This window comes from Zootoca vivipara, chromosome 8, assembly GCF_963506605.1.
Source record: "Zootoca vivipara chromosome 8, rZooViv1.1, whole genome shotgun sequence".
Lineage (NCBI taxonomy): Eukaryota > Metazoa > Chordata > Lepidosauria > Squamata > Lacertidae > Zootoca > Zootoca vivipara.
The window spans coordinates 60,815,436-60,832,996 of NC_083283.1; the positions used below are offsets into that span (position 1 = coordinate 60,815,436).

General features: G+C 41.5%; 2 protein-coding genes across 4 annotated transcripts in view; both read left to right on the plus strand.

Moving 5' to 3' along the window:
* The first annotated feature begins 7,139 nt into the window (after window positions 1-7,139).
* CAP2 (cyclase associated actin cytoskeleton regulatory protein 2) overlaps window positions 7,140-17,561 on the plus strand; it is a 48,263-nt gene continuing 37,841 nt past the window's right edge. Inside the window, exons 1-2 of one of the 3 annotated variants that reach the window (XR_004693229.2) lie at window positions 7,140-7,316; window positions 13,944-14,074. Coding sequence is in view for 1 of the 3 variants with exons in the window: in XM_035125782.2 (XP_034981673.1) it covers window positions 13,954-14,074 (121 nt within the window). In the remaining 2 variants the exon portion in view is untranslated. Of the gene's footprint in view, window positions 7,317-13,943; window positions 14,075-17,561 lie in introns of those variants that run through there. The other 2 variants (XM_035125782.2, XM_035125784.2) reach the window with 2 other exon arrangements.
* Window positions 15,810-17,561, plus strand: part of LOC118089892 (transmembrane protein 14C) — a 127,624-nt gene continuing 125,872 nt past the window's right edge. The window contains exon 1 of the mRNA XM_035125013.2: window positions 15,810-15,814. The gene's annotated coding sequence lies outside the window, so the exon portion shown is untranslated. The remainder of the gene's footprint in view (window positions 15,815-17,561) is intronic.

Below are 17,561 nucleotides of genomic sequence, written 5' to 3' on the forward strand. Positions count from 1 at the left end.
TAAGTAAAAACGGGGGTTTCCCGGGGAAAACGGGGTACTTGGCAGCTATGCTGGTCATGTTGTGCGGATGCCTGATTATCATATTCCAAAGCAAATTTAAAATGGAAAGTGTAATGCTGGTGGTCAACAAAAGAGGTTTAAAGACTGTCTCAAGGCAAATCTTTAAAAATGTAGTATAAACACCGACAACTGGGAAACACTGGCCTGCAAGCGCTCCAGTTGGAGAACAGCCTTTACCAAAGGTGTCATGGGCTTTGAAGAAACTCGATCTCAAGACGCAAGGGAGAAACGTGCTAAGAGGAAGGCACACTTGGCAAATCCACACCGTGATCAACTCCCGTCCGGAAACCAATGTCCCCACTGTGGAAGGATGTGTGGATCCAGAATTGGCCTCCACAGTCACTTACGGACTCACTTTTAAGACTGTGTTTATGGAAGACAATCTTACTCAGCTACGAGTGATTGCCAAAGAGAGGGAGAAGAGAAGAGCATTAGCTGTAAAATCTTTTCTGTTCAAGGCTATTCTGATTATTGTACAGGGGGGACCACAGATTTCCTGGAGAATAGTAGTCCTAAAATGCAGGGGATTTAAAAAAGAGTTCCGTGCAGGGAGCAAACTGGGATTTTTCCTGGTGGGAAATACCTGAACACTTTGGGTACTTTGCTCAGCTGATAGTAATGCTTTCATCAGTGGAATGGGGAGGAAAGCATTTTGTTGTGACCCCGCCCCTCCCATGCTGCATCTACTCTAAATCTGCTCAGAGTTGGGGGGTGGGGGTCCTCCCGGACAGATTAGGGGAGCATGTTGGTGGGAGAGGGGAATAACTGAAGCTTGCTTCTCTCCTTGCTCTGCTGACAGAAACCTTACTATCAGCTGAACAGCACTGTGCTACAAACCTTTCTCTGCTGCCAGGGCCTCTGTTTAACTGCGGCTTCACTTAGTTTCCAGCTTTCTCAGCACAATAGTCAATCCAGCTATAATGCCAATAAAATGATGCACAGAAAGGGAAGGCAACCAACCCCATTTCCATCCTCTGTAGAGGGAGGGAAAGTAAGATTGAGTGTTGCTGAGTGGAAAACTTCTCTTTCCCCTGATAAATCACTAGGGGGTGAAATGAAGCCTTGAACTCCCTTTTAGTATATAAATATTAACTATAGTTAATATTCATTATTAAAATGTTATACTGGCATCCCACTAAGGGATTATGAGGGAATATTGTATATAACCCATATTTATTTTAAAAAATCACAATATACTTATAGGAATATACAGTATTTATCTTGCTGCTATTGCATGCTAATTCGAATTGATGCTTTTGAATTATGGTGTTGGAGGAGACTCTTGAGAGTCCCATGGACTTATATAATATAATAAGACAAAAACCAAAAGAGAGGATCAAAAAACAATGGGAATGCCATAATGACTATTTAAAGAAGACCGAAACAAGGAATAGAATATGGTTATGTTTAGATTGACCTTGAAGGATATGGAAAGTAAGAAGACAACGTTAACAGATTAATTGTTATATGTGAAATATATTATATATTATACAATCCAAGACAGGAAAAAAATGTGAACTGTAGAGTACTGTGTGGAAAGCGGTGGAAATGTATCCCGCAGTGGATTCTTTTGCTGTATTCTTTGTTGTATTCTCTTCCTTCCTTTATTTCTCTTCTTTATTTTCTTTTCTTTTTTCTTTGTTTCTCTTCTTTTATTATCTTATTTTTCTTTTTCTTTATGTTTATTATTCCATATTTCAATTCTTTAAAGTGTATATATTCTTTATTTCCTACTTCATATACAATTATATTATTTACATATATATCATTTATGTGTATGTATTCGTAATGTAAATAGTGTATGATTTTTCAAATGTAATTTTATGATGTGTAAATTGTTGTTGAAATAATAATAATAATAATAATAGGTATCTTTCTAAAGTCCATGTAGAGGGTGCCCTAGCAACCAGCTGTTACCCAAATCCCTTCCTCAGTCTGCCCATTCGAACACTGGGAGATATTCTGTGTGATAGGAAGGGTGCACATTATTTATTATTTATTATTACTTCATTCTATTTTTTTTCCTTTGAAATTTTGTGCCCCTAATAATTTTGCGGCCAGGGCAACTGTCCCTGTGGCCCCACCCATGCCACACCACTGTAGAGAGTTAATGTCGCCACTCCTAATACACACACACACTCCACTTAGGATTGCATTCTTAGACTGTTTTGTATGTTAAGCAAGGTTTTGTATGTTAAGCAAGGCTGAACATTTAGTTTATTAATTGGTTAGATTAATTTATTGAAAACCCCCTATCATCAACTAAAAATGTGCCCTCAAGTAATCAGAAAGAAGGTATAACAAAATAAAACTACACATAAATGATAAATCAAAGAGCGGTAGCTTTTCGTTTGCTGCTATTTAAGATTAGTCACTCAGTCTGTAGGCGATAGCTATTTATGGGTAGATTGTGACCTGGCTACAAGCCCACACTGGAAAGGAATGTTTCATTTCATTCAATGGCAAACTGTTGGCAAGCCAATGACAGTTCCAGCAGGCTTCTGAAGAAGTCCAATATTTAGATCAGATGATGGTGCAAAGTATTGGGTTAAAAATGGTATTAGATTGTTAGATAACATCTAATTATAGCTATGATTTAGCATTATTATTATTATTATTATTTTCTCAAAAAATAAAACACATCAGGACATAAAAACCTTCATCTGGGGGTCAGTGCATATTTAGCCACATTTATTCTTGATGAGGCGGTTCCGTGCACTGCTCTGGTTCGCTAGAAGTGGCTTTGTCATGCTGGCCACATGACCCAGAAGCTGTACGCCAGCTCCCTCAGCCAATAGAGCGAGATGAGCGCCACAACCCCAGAGTCAGTCACGACTGGACCTAATGGTCAGGGGTCCCTTTACCTTTACTCTTGATGAGGAGGCCAGGGCACTATTACTAATGGCAGTACTAATAGTTGGATTTATCATTGCTGTGAGCCAAAGACATGCCTCTTAATACAGTAGGAGAGTTGGTTCCGGCTTTTACTTTCTTGGGTTCCATGATCACTGCAGATGGTGACAGCAGTCATGAAATTAAAAGACACCTGCTTCTTGGGAGAAAAGCAATGACAAACCTAGACTGCATCTTAAAAAGCAGAGACATTACCTTGCCAACAAAGGTCTGTATAGTTAAAGCTATGGTTTTTCCAGTGGTGATGTATGGAAGTGAGAGCTGGACCATAAAGAAGGCTGATCGCCGAAGAATGGATGCTTTTGAATTATGGTGCTGGAGGAGACTCTTGAGAGTCCCATGGACTGCAAGAAGATCAAACCTATCAATTCTGAAGGAAATCAGCCCTGAGTGCTCACTGGAAGGACAGAGCATGAAGCTGAGGCTCCATTACTTTGGTCACCTCATGAGAAGAGAGGACTCCCTGGAAAAGACCCTGATGTTGGGAAAGATGGAGGGCACAAGGAGAAGGGGACGACAGAGAACGAGATGGTTGGACAGTGTTCTCAAAGCTACCAACATGAGTCTGACCAAACTGCGGGAGGCAGTGCAAGACAGGAGTGCCTGGTGTGCTCTGGTCCATGGGGTCAAGAAGAGTCGGACACGACTAAATGACTAAACAACAACAGGTGAGTTGGTTACATATTTTCAATTGAAAACAATGAGACTTTCAGTTGCTTAGGTTTGGCTTGTGCAGAAGGCCACTTACTCAGAGGGGCTTTCACAACCATCCCTCACTGAACCCCTTGTGCCTGAGGTGTCACACCCTTAAGACTGCAGTTCTGTGCACACTAGTAGGTGCTGTTTGGAGTGTTTCTGAGTAATAATAAAAATAATAATAAATACTTATTGAGTTATATTTATGTTATATTTATTAAGCACCAGATATAAAGAAATGCAATAATAAAAGGTGCTAATGCAGAGCAATGTGTATATTATGCTAAAGATAAATTAGTTTCTCTTTTTCTATTATTAAACATGTTAGTTCTTCCAATATACCTCCTTCTATTGATAAGCGATTCTTTTTCTGAACTACCAAATGCCAATACTTTAATTTTTATACATTTGCTCAGAATTTCACACGAACTAGTATAGCACATATTTCACAGAAGACTTACAGAATTTAATATCTGCATTTATTTGATTTACTGTAAATGGTTGTTTATTTCTGGATCCTTCTTAATAGGTTTTATTGGTTTTGCTGGTAACTGGATTTGTAATGGCTTTTAGTCAAATACTGTACAATAAATGATTGATTTTTATAAATATCCAAGCTATGCACAAGTAGACATATGTATTTAAAATGTCAACACAGTCAAAATCTGCCTCTCAGATCTCCAGGAGACAGTCAGCACCCAAAGTAGCTGTTAGCTTTTCCAGAGCTCAAAACCCAGCATTTTAACTCTAACTTCAGTCAGTGCCTTTATGTGCACTGGCTTATATAATCTCTACCAATAGTATGTGTGAGAGGAAGACATGCTTTTCCTTTCCAGAATAGTTGCTGGCTACTTTTTAGTCATCTCCTGTCCAAGTGGTTTGACCACTTTAGCAGACTCTTGCCCAGACTCCAAACTTATGAGAATAAAATCACTGAGTTGGAGGGGACTCTGAAGGTCATTTAGTACAACCTCCATCTGTACTATTAAGGTATCAAGAAAATAATATAAATTTTAAATAAGACAAATAGGTCATAATGACCAGATGGATTATTGGCAGATTTACATCAAACCTTTGAATAAATAATTATGCCTGTTCTGCTGAATTATATCAGGCAGGCTGGTAAGATACTTATCACCTGAAACAAAGTAAATATAGTATTGATACCAAAACCTGATGAAATTCTAGAATGGTCAGAATCTTAAAGACCAATATCATTGATAATGACAGATTATAATGCTATAAATTCTCTTTTGACAGCTAGATCAAGGAGTATTTTTAGAAATCATGTTAGTACAGAAGACAAAATGGATTTATAAAGAGAATAAAGTTAAAGGACAGACTGATGTGATACAAAGTATAAACTATAATAAGAGGCTCATCACACTATACTTTTTGATGCTGATAAAGATTTTGACAGGGTAGATGGGGTTTCTTAAAGCAAGTGTTGGTGAAGAACAGTAATTGGATAAATATATATATGACAAACTAACCACCATAATTGCAGTGAATGGCTGTTTAACCAACTTCAAAGAGAGGTTCATAAGGGAACACTTTATTACCTTTTAAAATTCAACTTATTTATTGCTTCCAGCACTAGCAGTGACAGCAGCTTTCATTTACTGTGCTTTCCCTTCCAACATGCAAAATCAGGAATTGAAAGGGGGAGTGCAGGTGCAATTCTCCCACCTCCTTTGGAGGTGCAAAGGAAAAGACCAGGGAGGCTTGCAAAGCCCTTTACAATCCTCCTCCTTCTCCTGTGTGCCACTGAGAAGAAGGAGAAGGCAGGATTACAAAGAGTACTCAAAGCCTCCCTCAGCTTCTTTCTACTTCCTATGTCCCAGTGTGTACCTTTTAACATGTACACATTGGGAAATGTTTGCTTAAGTAATGAGATAATATCAGATCCTCAGGCTTCGAACCTAACATCCTCCTAAAGCATGCTTACTGGTGTGTTAATGAATACAGAAATGCAAGCTCATTATAATTTTGGATTGATACAGCGTACACTGGTGGCATAAGATAGCATCACTAGCATAAACCTGCTTCAGTTCTGTATTCAGTGCCGTTAAACCATTGTATTTGGACTGATTATTCTATCACTAGAACATTCCGTGCTACAGCATTCCGGATTTAGATGTCTGCTATAACTATCTCTCCCACAGTGGGTCTAGGCACTACTATTATAGACAGATCCTACCTGTTGAAGGCTTTGTTTTAAAGGGAATGGAAATTGTGTTCTACCTGAGCTATAAATACATCATGTTTATTTAGGGATGCTTGGCATTTGTTGAAGGATGGAAGCCAGCTTGAGTAAACCTTTTGAGAAAGAATGCAGGATATCAATGATAAAAAAGAAACAAAAATTGGGTCAAAGTAGATATGACAATAATTGTGTGAACGTGATTAGTCTGGAATCTTTATTTTGTTATGTTTCCCCTAGGATTTTGTCCTATAGGCAGGTCTTATGTTTCCCCAAACCTGCCCATTTGGCATTGATCTTAAATTGTTTAAGATACTGTACTTAAAAGGAGGGAAAGTACTGTATTGATTGATTGACAGCTTCTTTTTCTAGTGTAATGCTAATAAACTGACAGCCAAGGATGTCTTCTCAGAAGCCCCACTGTGCTCAACTGGACTTACTCCCAAGTAAGCAGGTGTAGGATTGCAGTCTTGGGCGCTCCTTCTCCTGCATTATCACTGCTCCTTCTATTCAATTTCCTCAAAATGTGAAATCCCTTGGGTCTAATAGAAAAAAAAAAATCTATGGCAAGGCTGAGCATATGGGAGTTCAGCCAAAGTAACAGGAGAGCGCGGGTACAAAAGGCGAGGCAAAAATGCACTGTGTGTGTGCCACTGACTCCGCCCAGGCTTAGGCTTCCTGATAATTATGCAATGATATATTTTAATTCTAAAGGATACCCCGAATCTGGTAACAAAACACCCCACCGAACACCAGAGCCGTCTCTGGTTGCAGAATCGTCGGTGATGGAAACATGCCCTTGCGATGCATCAATGCATTGGCAAGATACGTGTATAGTCCGGACTCGGGAGGGACAGAGGGTCAATGAAACGAAGGAATGGGGGCTCCAGATTCGACAGGGAGCCATAGGCGCGTGGGAAAACTTTGCCTTCGCCCCTTTCCCCCGAGAATCGCGCCTCCCCTCTCCTCGCTGCTTAGGCCAAGCGGTCCCTCCCCAACCTCGGTTTCCCCACCGGCGCCTGTTCCTAAGCTCTTCGTGACAACCGCCTCCCCGCACTCTGCGTGAGTGGAGAGCTGATATTGCTGAGAGGCACCTCTCTCTCATCCCCACCTCCCACACACTCCACCCCTTTCGCTTTCTTTCTCCTTCTCCGCCAGCGTCTCCCTTTCTCTCTCCCTCTCTTCTTCGCCCTTTCCTTTCGGACTTGCCTATATTTGGCGCGCCCGGAAACCGCCTGCCGGCGCTGCATCTCTCTCTCTTTCCCGCCCTCCGCCTCCTGCACGGCTTTTGTGAGTGACAGCAGCTCACATCGAGGAGGAGGAGGAGGCGGCAGGAAGAAAGAGCGCGGAGGGGGGCCGGCAGGAGCGCGAGTGAGCCGCCACGGATTTTCCTCCGCGCGCAAAGAGAGAGGAGAACTAGAGGCTCCCCTGCTCGTCCGAACAGGTAATTCAAGAGCAGCTGGCAAGGGGCGGGGAGGGGCGAAGCAACCCAGCCGTCTGTTGTGAGGCGGGTTCCCCCCTCCCCGTCGCAGGGAAGCGATGGGCAGGGCAGAGGGGAGCAGGGTTTTTTGGGGGAGGGGGCGTACTGGAGATGCGGGGAAGGGGCTGGTTGGGCGTGAGAGAGGCTCCCGCAGAGAGCGGCCTTGCCTGGTGGCTCTCGCCGCAGCCCCTCTGCTTGGGCGTGGGAGGCCAGAGGGGGCGGGAATCCAGAGCGAGCTACTGAGGGGGATTGATTTGGCGCTCTCTCTCTCTCTCTCTCTCTCTCTCTCTCTCTCTCTCTCTCTCTCTCTCTCTCTCTCTCTCTCTCTCTCTCTCTGTGTGTGTGTGTGTGTGTGTGTGTGTGCGAGAGAGAGAGGGGGGGGGATGGAGAGAGAGAGAACGGGAAGGGCTAATCTGGGTCACCATCTCTCTCCCTCTCCGTCTCCCACGTTACCCTCCTCCCACCTCCCATGGCCTGCAGCTTCGAGGGGCCCCATCGAATCCGACCAACCTGGAGGTTTTGTTCCCCCTCCTCCAGCTCCAGGATCGCATCTAGGTGTGGGTGTGACTAGCAGCCGGCTCTTTATTCACGGCAAAACGCCACAGCTCTTTAACTGTATTGGCGACGGGCACCTGGCGTGCCTCCCGGCGGGGGGGGGGAGGAGGAGGGCGGCGGCGGAGTATCGTTTCCCGTCGTGGGCTTTGACCTGCGCTGGTTCTGCAGCTCAGGCCTCAAGGGACGTCCCTTGTTTCTTGCACGCTGCTGTGATTTTGTTTCGACAGCAGCGTGGGCTTCTGTTGGCGTTTGAGTCGAGCTGCCGTTAGACACCCCGAGGTTGGTGCAGGGTGGCAACCTGACAGCGGAATTGCTAGCTCTGCGTGCGTATCTTATTTCACGCCTTTTAAGGCAACCACCTGGCTGTTTGCAGTGCTTAGGGGATGCTTGTTAATGGTTAAGGGATGCTTGTAATGGTTCACTTCGCCTAATTCTGTTTAGGGACAACACTGGACTCTCAATAAACTGTGAATCATCTAGGGCACAGGGTGGCAATGGGGCACTTGTGGGCGTGGCAGATTCCCACAGGGTGTCATCCTTCACTTCTCTCCTGCTGAAAGAAAACCTCTATTAACCACTGATTGGCTCCCCCCCTTTCAAGCCTAGCCACATTGTGGGTGATAATTTGGGGAAGGTTTACAGCTGGGTTGTATGATTTTCAGTGGAGCACCCAGAATAATCCCAAGTTCTCCCAAATAGTGCAAATATAGATTTTTAAATGTAATTTCATGAGCTGCAGGGTTTGTTTGCAGGAATAGGATAGTGAGTCAGGTTCATTTGTTAGCAAATTAGATTCAGTTTTGGAGAAAGAATTTCTGTAGTGACTTCTATTAACATGACAGTATATTACAGGGAAGCCTTTGTTAGAGGAAAAACAACACACAGTTATAAATAAAGCTTTGTTTAAGTCACCACAAGAAAAAGCAGGAGTGCTAGGTGATGTGATTCATTTTTCTATTAAATTACAAGAATTTATTCACATTTATTCACTATACTGTACTTGCATCAATTTTTTTCTCCCTAATATAAAGCCGATCATCCAAATTGTGGAGAACACTGGATTAATTCAGCTCCTTATAAAACTGCTTAATATCACATATAACCACATGGACTTCGCTTGGAGACACATTTTTTAATCAATAAAGGGAAACTAAATTAAATTGTACTTTTAAATATTTGCTTCAGAACTTTAAAGTAAAGACTTAATAGAATGGGATAGTATATATACTTTTGAAATGTATGTAGGTCTTTTCCCTATACAGTAGAAGTAAACAAAATAAAGTTAGTTCCTTTGTCTAAAGAATGGTCATCAGAGGACTTGTGGTTCATTCACTTCTTCCTTGACTGCTGCCCTAAAAGATGTGTTGTCAATGCTGGCACATGAATAAAAGATGTTCTCTTAATTAAATAAAAATGAAAAGGGGCTGTGCATTATTCACTACTGCACTAAGGCTAATGCATTACTGGCTTTGGGTGTCTAGCGTGGACCGTGGTTCTAGCAGCAGTGAAAGGATATACCTAAGGGACTGAACACCATTCCATATATATTATATATAGCCAATTGGAGTAGTCTTAGTTGTTTGCTGGTTCAAATCAAATTTTTGTAACAGAGCATAACGGAAGATTCAAAGCCCTGATTATTCGGTACTGAAGGTGTTGTGCCATTTGGAAAATAATTGTGAATGATTGGAGTGGATTAGTTAATATAAGAACATAATAATAGGCCAGCTGCATCAGACCCAAAGACATGATGATAATGATGATGATGATGATGATAATTTTATTATTTATACCCTGCCCATCTGGTTGAGTTTCCTTGGCCACTCTGGGCGGCTTACAGCATATCTAATCCTGTTCTCACAGTGGCCAGTCAGATGCTTCTGGGAAGCCCTCAAGGAGGTCCTGAGCTCAATAGTACTTCTGTCATGATCCCCAGCAGCTGAGGCGCGGGCCCTTGACACTTGACCATTGCCATCATGACTAGCAGCCATTGACAGCCTCGGCCTCTTTGATTTTGTCTTAATTCCCTTTTAAAGCTTTCCAGGCTTTTCCATCACTACATCTTGTGGTAGCAACCTCCACAGCTCACTTGTGCACTGAGTGAGGAATCGCTTCCTTTTCGCTGTCCAGAATCCCCCAGCACTTACCTTCAGTGAATGACCCTGCTTTCTAGTAAAATGAGGGAGAGGGAGGAAAACAGTCTGTTCAGGTTTTTTTTACATATGGTGCATAATTTTCCGTACTTCTGTCATGTTTCCCCCTTTCTCATCTTTTCTGTCCTAAACTACAAAGTCTCAAGGTTTGTAGCATTAGCTCATAGGGGAGTTGAATCACTCTGGCTGCCTTTTTCTTCACCACCTCCATCTGCAACAGCCTTTCTGAAGTGCAATGACCAGAACTGCACACAGTATTCTGAGTCTGGGCGCACCATAGATTGGTGCAAAGGCATCATTACTTTGGAATGGATAAGAAGGTGAAGTGGGAAAACCTTGACATGATGGTAGAACTGACAAACACAGGTTACTGTACTTCCAGACAATCTATTTAATGAGCATTTGCTGTAGTTCGTTGGTGGGAAGGTTAGATGACCATAGGTCAAAGCAAGTGTTATCTTACACTTTCCAAGGCATTTCACCCATTGCATTCCTGTTCTCAAAAAGTTCTCAAAAAAGGGAAATGGGTTGTGCAAAACCTTCCAATCAACTAAAATTATGTAATAGTAATAATAATAATTCTTTTATTATTTATACCCCACCCATCTGGCTGGGTTTCCCCAGCCGCTCTGGATGGCTCCCAGCAGGACACTAAAAACAGAATAAAACTACAAACATTAACAACATTAAACATTGTTTATTTTCTTGACATCTGATGGGAGGGCATTCCACAGGGCAGGCACCACTGCTGAGAAGGCCCTCTGCCTGGTTCCCTGTAACCTCACTTCTCTCAGTGAGGGAACCGCCAGAAGGCCCTCTGCCTGGACCTCAGTGTCCAGGCTGAATGATGGGGGTGGAGATGCTCCTTCAGGTATACTGAGCCGAAGCCATTTAGGGCTTTAAAGGTGAGCACCAACACTTTGAATTGTGCTTGGAAATGTACTGGAAGCCAGTGTAGGTCTTTAAGGATCAGTGTAATATGGTCTTGGTGATTGAATCCCACCTGAAAATACTGGCAGTCTGGAAGTGCCCACCATGGCTTCCTTTGCTGCTCTCTGGAATATTCTTCATTCATTCTTTTGCAATAGGCTCCTGGAACATAGGATGCTCTGGTTCTCTTCCTGGGTGTATAGCTGACTCAGTTCAAGGCCAATGGCAACTTGCTTATCGTTTGTTTCCTTATGTATACAATTAGTTATACTGAAATAATTATTTTGAGTGCCTCTTCTATTGACACACAGTTTAATTGAGATCTGACTACTTCCCCCCCAACCTCATTTGTCACTATTGTTTACTTCATGCTGAACAAAATGTAGCCATCCCACTTTCCTTGCAAATAGTAGTGAGTGTGGAGGTTGCTGGATTTGAACAGGTTATTTTAGTCTGTTTCTCTTCAAGGAGAAAGATGCAGTTACCATGAAATGTACTCTGTCTCTTTACACTAGTTGTTCTGGGATTCTGGAATAACTTGTTGGATTGTCCAGCAATATGGAATGAACTGTGAAATCTACAGGACTAGGGAGAAGTAATTGTGATAGTTCTAGAAGTAATGTAAGATATAAATGTAGAATATAAATGTCATTATTTGGTGGCAAATTGTGTATATATAGGAGAGATGCTTGTAAGAAGCAATTTTAAGATGGAAGAGGTGTTCTGCTGATGTTTTTAGACAAAATATCATTAGCCTGTTTTTCCATATATGATGACAAATAATTATAATAATTAATCATTGCTGGAATACTATTCAAAATCTTTTTTAAAATTCTTAGTTGTCTTCAATTCAATTAGATTTTCAAATGGACATTAGATTTACCAGTCCTTCTTCTCTGATCCGGTCACTTAAGTTTAGTATCCATGGTATAACATATATATGTATATGTTCCCATTATTAGAGTTCAGCAGGGCAATTTGCTTGCTTCCAGTAATTGGACTAGTGGCATGTAATTAAACGGATTACAAGCCCTTCAGAATGCTTAATTACAAGAAAAAGTCTGAGCTTAATGCATTGGGGGGGGGGGAAGGGTACTCTAAACTCTGCATGACCATTGGTGGAGAAGATACTTAAAATGTTACACTTCATTGGTTGCAAAGAGAAAATAAAAAGCAGCATTATGCATCAGGTGCATGGACTAGCAAAGTTGGTTGCCTTGGTAACTTTAAGTCAGTCATTCTAACAGAGACTGACAATCTGGTTGCTACAGTACGAGAAGATATTATTCCGAAGTGTAAAAAAGCAAGCACTTCCATATGAATGCATTTACAAGGAATTGCTGTTCAAAAACAGAAGTGCCTATCATCTGTGGCAAACCACGTGGTTTGCAGTGTGTGTGCACGCTCATGCATGCACGAGTGGATGGAGATTTCCATTTAGTGGCTGTTCATTCACAAAGACTAATGGGACTAGCGAGAAAATTAAAACAACTCCTGTCACGCTAAAACAGCGATGACAGGGTTGGTCACCTTTAACAGAGCTGGACTTCCTGTTTCCCTGCTATCGTTGCTGATGGGGCATCCCTTGGAAGCACTGTTTCAGTGAGTCAGTACTGTAGAAAAACTGTGCGCTCTTGAAAACAAGAGAGTTGGAAAAGAGTTTTTTAAAATACAATTGATTTGAATTTAATTTGATAACTACGCACTATGGGCCACAGTGCCTCAACTCTCCCATTTCTGGTTTATAGATCAATCCAGCACCATGAACAAAAAGGAGAAAAATTATGGGAGCATCCTTCCTAAGGAGAGATGGAAGAGTAACCATAGCCAAACATGCACCTAGGTCAGGGGCAGAAGTGCTGCTGATATCCTGGTGAAGGTGTTCTGCCAGTGGCAGATCCTAAAATGTGGCATTTGGGGTGTGTGCACGTTGTGGGAATCCATGGATCCAGAGGATGCTACGCCTCCTCCTTCCCAAACAACCCTTGAAACTACATCAGCCCTGGAAATGGCATAACTCATTTCCTCCCATTGTAGTTAATGGGTGGAAGAGTGGAAAGAAGAAAAGAAGCAGCAACCACTTTCTTCCCTGACTGCAGTTACTTGGCCAGGTTTTGGACGTGGTGGTTGCTCTGGGTTCTCCTCACATACATTCTCACAATAGCATTTCCCTGTTAATGTGTTTAGGGTGGCAGCCTTAGGGCTTAATTCTTGCTGCTCCACTTCTTCAGCTGAAAAGACTTAAGGACTGTATCCAAGTAACCCATTGCACTAGTGCAGGCATCCCTGAACTGCGGCCCTCCAGATGTTGGCCTACAACTCCCATGATCCCTAGCTAACAGGACCAGTGGTCAGGGATGATGGGAATTGTAGTCCAACACATCTGGAGGGCTGAAGTTTGGGGGTGCCAGCACCTAGTGGCAACCTGTACAAGGATTCCTACTATTGCAATGAGACTCCCCCCCCACTCCCCAAACCTGCTCTGGAGGAGGGAGGAGAAGGGGGAATGTTAGGTAACCAGAACTGCTTGCACTGCACTGATCGGACAATCTGTTTAGTGCTATGATGACATCTCAGTATGATTGTCTTATTTTGTAAGATTTTTTTAAAAGTAAGAGTTCTAGTATTGATGATGCTTAGAGACTTGCATGTCTAGGCGGGATGCTTCACTTAGTAGGCTTACATTAAAAATGTGAAATGCGTTAAATGGGTTACAGAGGTTATAGTACTTGGTCAAGGCGGGATATTTGTATGTTATATAAGAGAAATCAAATGTTAACTGTTGAAATCCTCTTTTTTTAAAAAGCAACAACAGCCAAATATATTAGTGACATGGTATTAAAAAAACACAGAAGCCTTGATGATAGTACCTGTTAACTGTATGAAGGATATACAGTTCTTTGAAATTCACACATGAAATGAAACAGCTAATATTATTTGTGCCTTTGTTTAGCTTTTCCAGAATGGCAGAAATGGCTTTGATTGAGAGGTTGGAGAATGCGGTGGTAAGGCTTGAATCTCTGCTATCAGATTCACACAGGCTGGCTGGGATGGAATGTGGAACTGTCAATGGCGTCAATGGAGGTATGGTTCCGTCTTTCAAGTAGCCTTATTCATAATTTCAAACGTTAGGAACTGAACGACTAAATGACATGTGCTGGTAGCATTTGTTCTAAAAGAAGCTGGATGATTCCCAACCGCCCCCACCCAGCTCTTAAATTAGCAATAAGGAATATCTTGTGGGCTCAGACAGAAAATGGCCGGTGTCAGCTTTAATTATAATTATAATTTAATGGACCACGGAAAAGATTTTTCTATTGAATGTGTTGTCGATGGATTGCATTTAGCAGTGTCCCTCGTACTAATGGAAGGCTCTTTGAGTTAGCAGAGACACCCATCAGTGGAATAGAAAGGCAGGCAGTTTTGGATGGTACCTTCTCCTCCAGTGGTCTCCAGGCAGCTCCAAAATCTGCTCCAGGGGAGGAACCCATTGGATCACCATGGGGGCTGTAGGACAGGAGAGGGAATTGGGAAAAATGGCCTCCCCAGTCCATTGATAGAAGTCTCCACTAGAACAAAGTCTTCTGTCAGCATGAGGTACACCATTCGATACAACCCAGTCTTTCAAGTGTCTATTGATCTTTCAGTGTTACTGTTTCCTCTTTTTTGTAATATAATGAATGACTACTAAATCAGACAGAAATTAGCAGAAGAGATACTGGTTCTGTTTTCCAACTTCCAACCTGAGATTTGTTCTGTACAGTGTGTTCTTTATGTATTTAATGTTGCATACAAATGTAAGCCTCATTATTATTTACAGTGGTACCTCTACTTACGAATAACTCTACTTACTAATGTTTCTACTTACGAATGGAGCTCCGTCCGCCATCTTGGATGCAGTTTAGATAGGATTTTTTCTACTTACGAATTTTTAGATAGGGTTGCTTCTACTTACGATTTTTTTCTCCCAATGCATTCCTATGGGATTCGACTTACAAACTTTTTTGACTTAGGAATGTGCGTTCGGAACGCATTAAATTCGTAAGTAGAGGTACCACTGTACTTTTATTTGTTTTGCTTATTTTGTCTAGTTATCACAGCAATACATTGGTTCAAAAGTTATTATAACTATCTCCACACACATTGATATGATGCCGTAAGCCATATTTTAGTGCAATTTTCACAGCATTCATTCATTTGCCTTATCATAACAGTTTGTGAATGCATAGATGAATGTATCGAAATGTCTTTGTTCGCTTTTTAAAGGGGAGGTGCAAGAAATAACCTGGAAGTAACCCAGGGCTTAGATCCAGGCCTGAGAGCTTTTAGCATTTCCGAACAGACCTCCTGCTCTGACTGTCACCCAGGCAGCTCCCCTGAAATTGCACAAGTCACGGTCTCACTGCTGCAATCCAGCACTCCTACCTCTCAGAACCAGGCTAGATCTATTAGCATATGTTTATTTAACACGCAGCCTTTAAATAATACACTGGCATCATTACATGCACATAGCTGGAGGGGTTGATCATTACTAGAATCACAGCAGGCATGGAGTGGTAGAATTTAACCTTTTCCTCCCCTGTTCCCATCCTGAGGCAAATCCCTCTTATGAAGCTTATGAATTTGGTGTGTAGGGGATTCTCCACTGGGACTGTGTTGTTTTTCACCCACCAGTGCCACAAACCTGTGGAGGTTTGGGTATCTTCATATTCTACCAGGCATTTCCAAATGTCAAGGATCTGGCTTAGCAACCTTTCCCTAAAATGTATTCAAATTCTACCTTAGTTCTTAGTTCTTTTGGTTTTATGTTTTGGTTTTGTTCTGTGAACTGCCCTGAGACCTCCGGGCATATAAATTCAATAAATAATATAATATAATAATAATAATAATAATAATAATAATAATAATAATATAGCTGTACAAAAGTACATTTCTTCTTCAGTCACTTTACCTGAAGAAGGAAGAAGAGATGGAAATGAAATTAGGAGACGGCTGAGATGATAGGGAAACTGGAACCAGTGAAGAACAGAATGACAACAAGAAGAGGCATGAAAAGTCTGCTCAGCAAGTAAAAGAAAAAACAGAAGAAAAGAAAACATAAGTCTACAGTATAGCGACTGTAGTAATTTAGAGAAATTTCCTCACAAGAAACATTGGGATGGGAGTTTAGAGATAATCCTGGGGAAAGGGGGTGGAGCCTGACTAGCTGAAGAACCTTCAGTGGAATAATTGTTGTAACTGATAATTAATAAAAAACCACCTGGTTAACCCCTTTCTCAAGGTATTAAACATAAGCTTATTACATGTAGTGCATTCAGGCATCCAACATGCTGGACTTATGCCAAAGACACTCAACTGTGCTAAAGCAGAAGTAGGAATCAATGACAGAAAAATGTCAAAGAAACAAAAGAATGAAGAGGAGGAGAAAAAGTGGCAGAATCTATTAAGAAAGAGGAGAAAGCAAAGAGGGGAAAAGAGAACGTAATCAGCAGTGAGAAAGAGAAGGCCAAAAAGGAGAAATGTTTATGACATTTTTGGAACTGCCCAATCTCCTTGTTTTCTGTGACCTTGCCTTATATGTGTGTGGTCATTTTTCACAAACTGGCATAGAGCTCCAACCACTGAATTATCCTCTTTGGTTTACCTCATTCTGTTTCCCAAGGGTTTGATGAAATACAGCATCTTCCCTCTCTTACTTGAGTTAAAACTGGATTTCATTGCAGAACCACAGAGTGGTTTATCAGAATCTAAAACATGCTGTCATAAATCAAGAAGTTAATCCTGAAAGTGGGAAGCAGAGTTGGTGGCTACCATTTGAACTCACTGTGAAGCCTGGCATTTGCTTTAAAAGAAAGAAACAAAACAAAAAAGTGGAAATTGTTTTGTTCAACATGAAATACCCATAGAGGAGGTTTATGCAAGGAAAGGCTATGCGAGCACATGCATTTGTCAGATGATGGAAGCCCAGAAATTCTTTAAGCTTAAAGGTAGGAGAGAGAAAAGAATGATACAAAACAGACAGCCTATTCACAGGTAATATTGAGTCTGCAAGTGAAAAGAATGGGAAGTCATTGGTTATTGTCATTTGTGTTTTTATATCCTAAGCCACCCTGTGATCTTCAGATGATAATAATAATAATAATAATAATAATAATAATAATAATAATAATAATAATAATAGGCATCCTATTCCCCTTTTAAAATGTGCTGGGGTTTGTTGAGTTGTTGTTGTTTTTATTTTGATTATGTATTTTGTGGTTTTATATTCTGATTTTATTCTGTGAACCGCCCTGAGACCTGCAGATACAGGGTGGTATATAAATTTAAACAAACAAACAAACATTTTACCCTCTCAAAATGCTTTCTGTTTTACACTGGATCACACACATTAACATTCAAATGCAGTTCACTCAAGACAGTTCTCATGGTTATTAATCGACGAGCAGCAAAGTCAGTAGACGAGCAGCAAAGTCAGTCCTCCGGGAATATGCAGGTAACCTTGGAAGGGACAGCACATGGAAGAATCCCAACCAAGCCTATGAAGAGGCGTGTAGTGGTGATAGGGGATTCC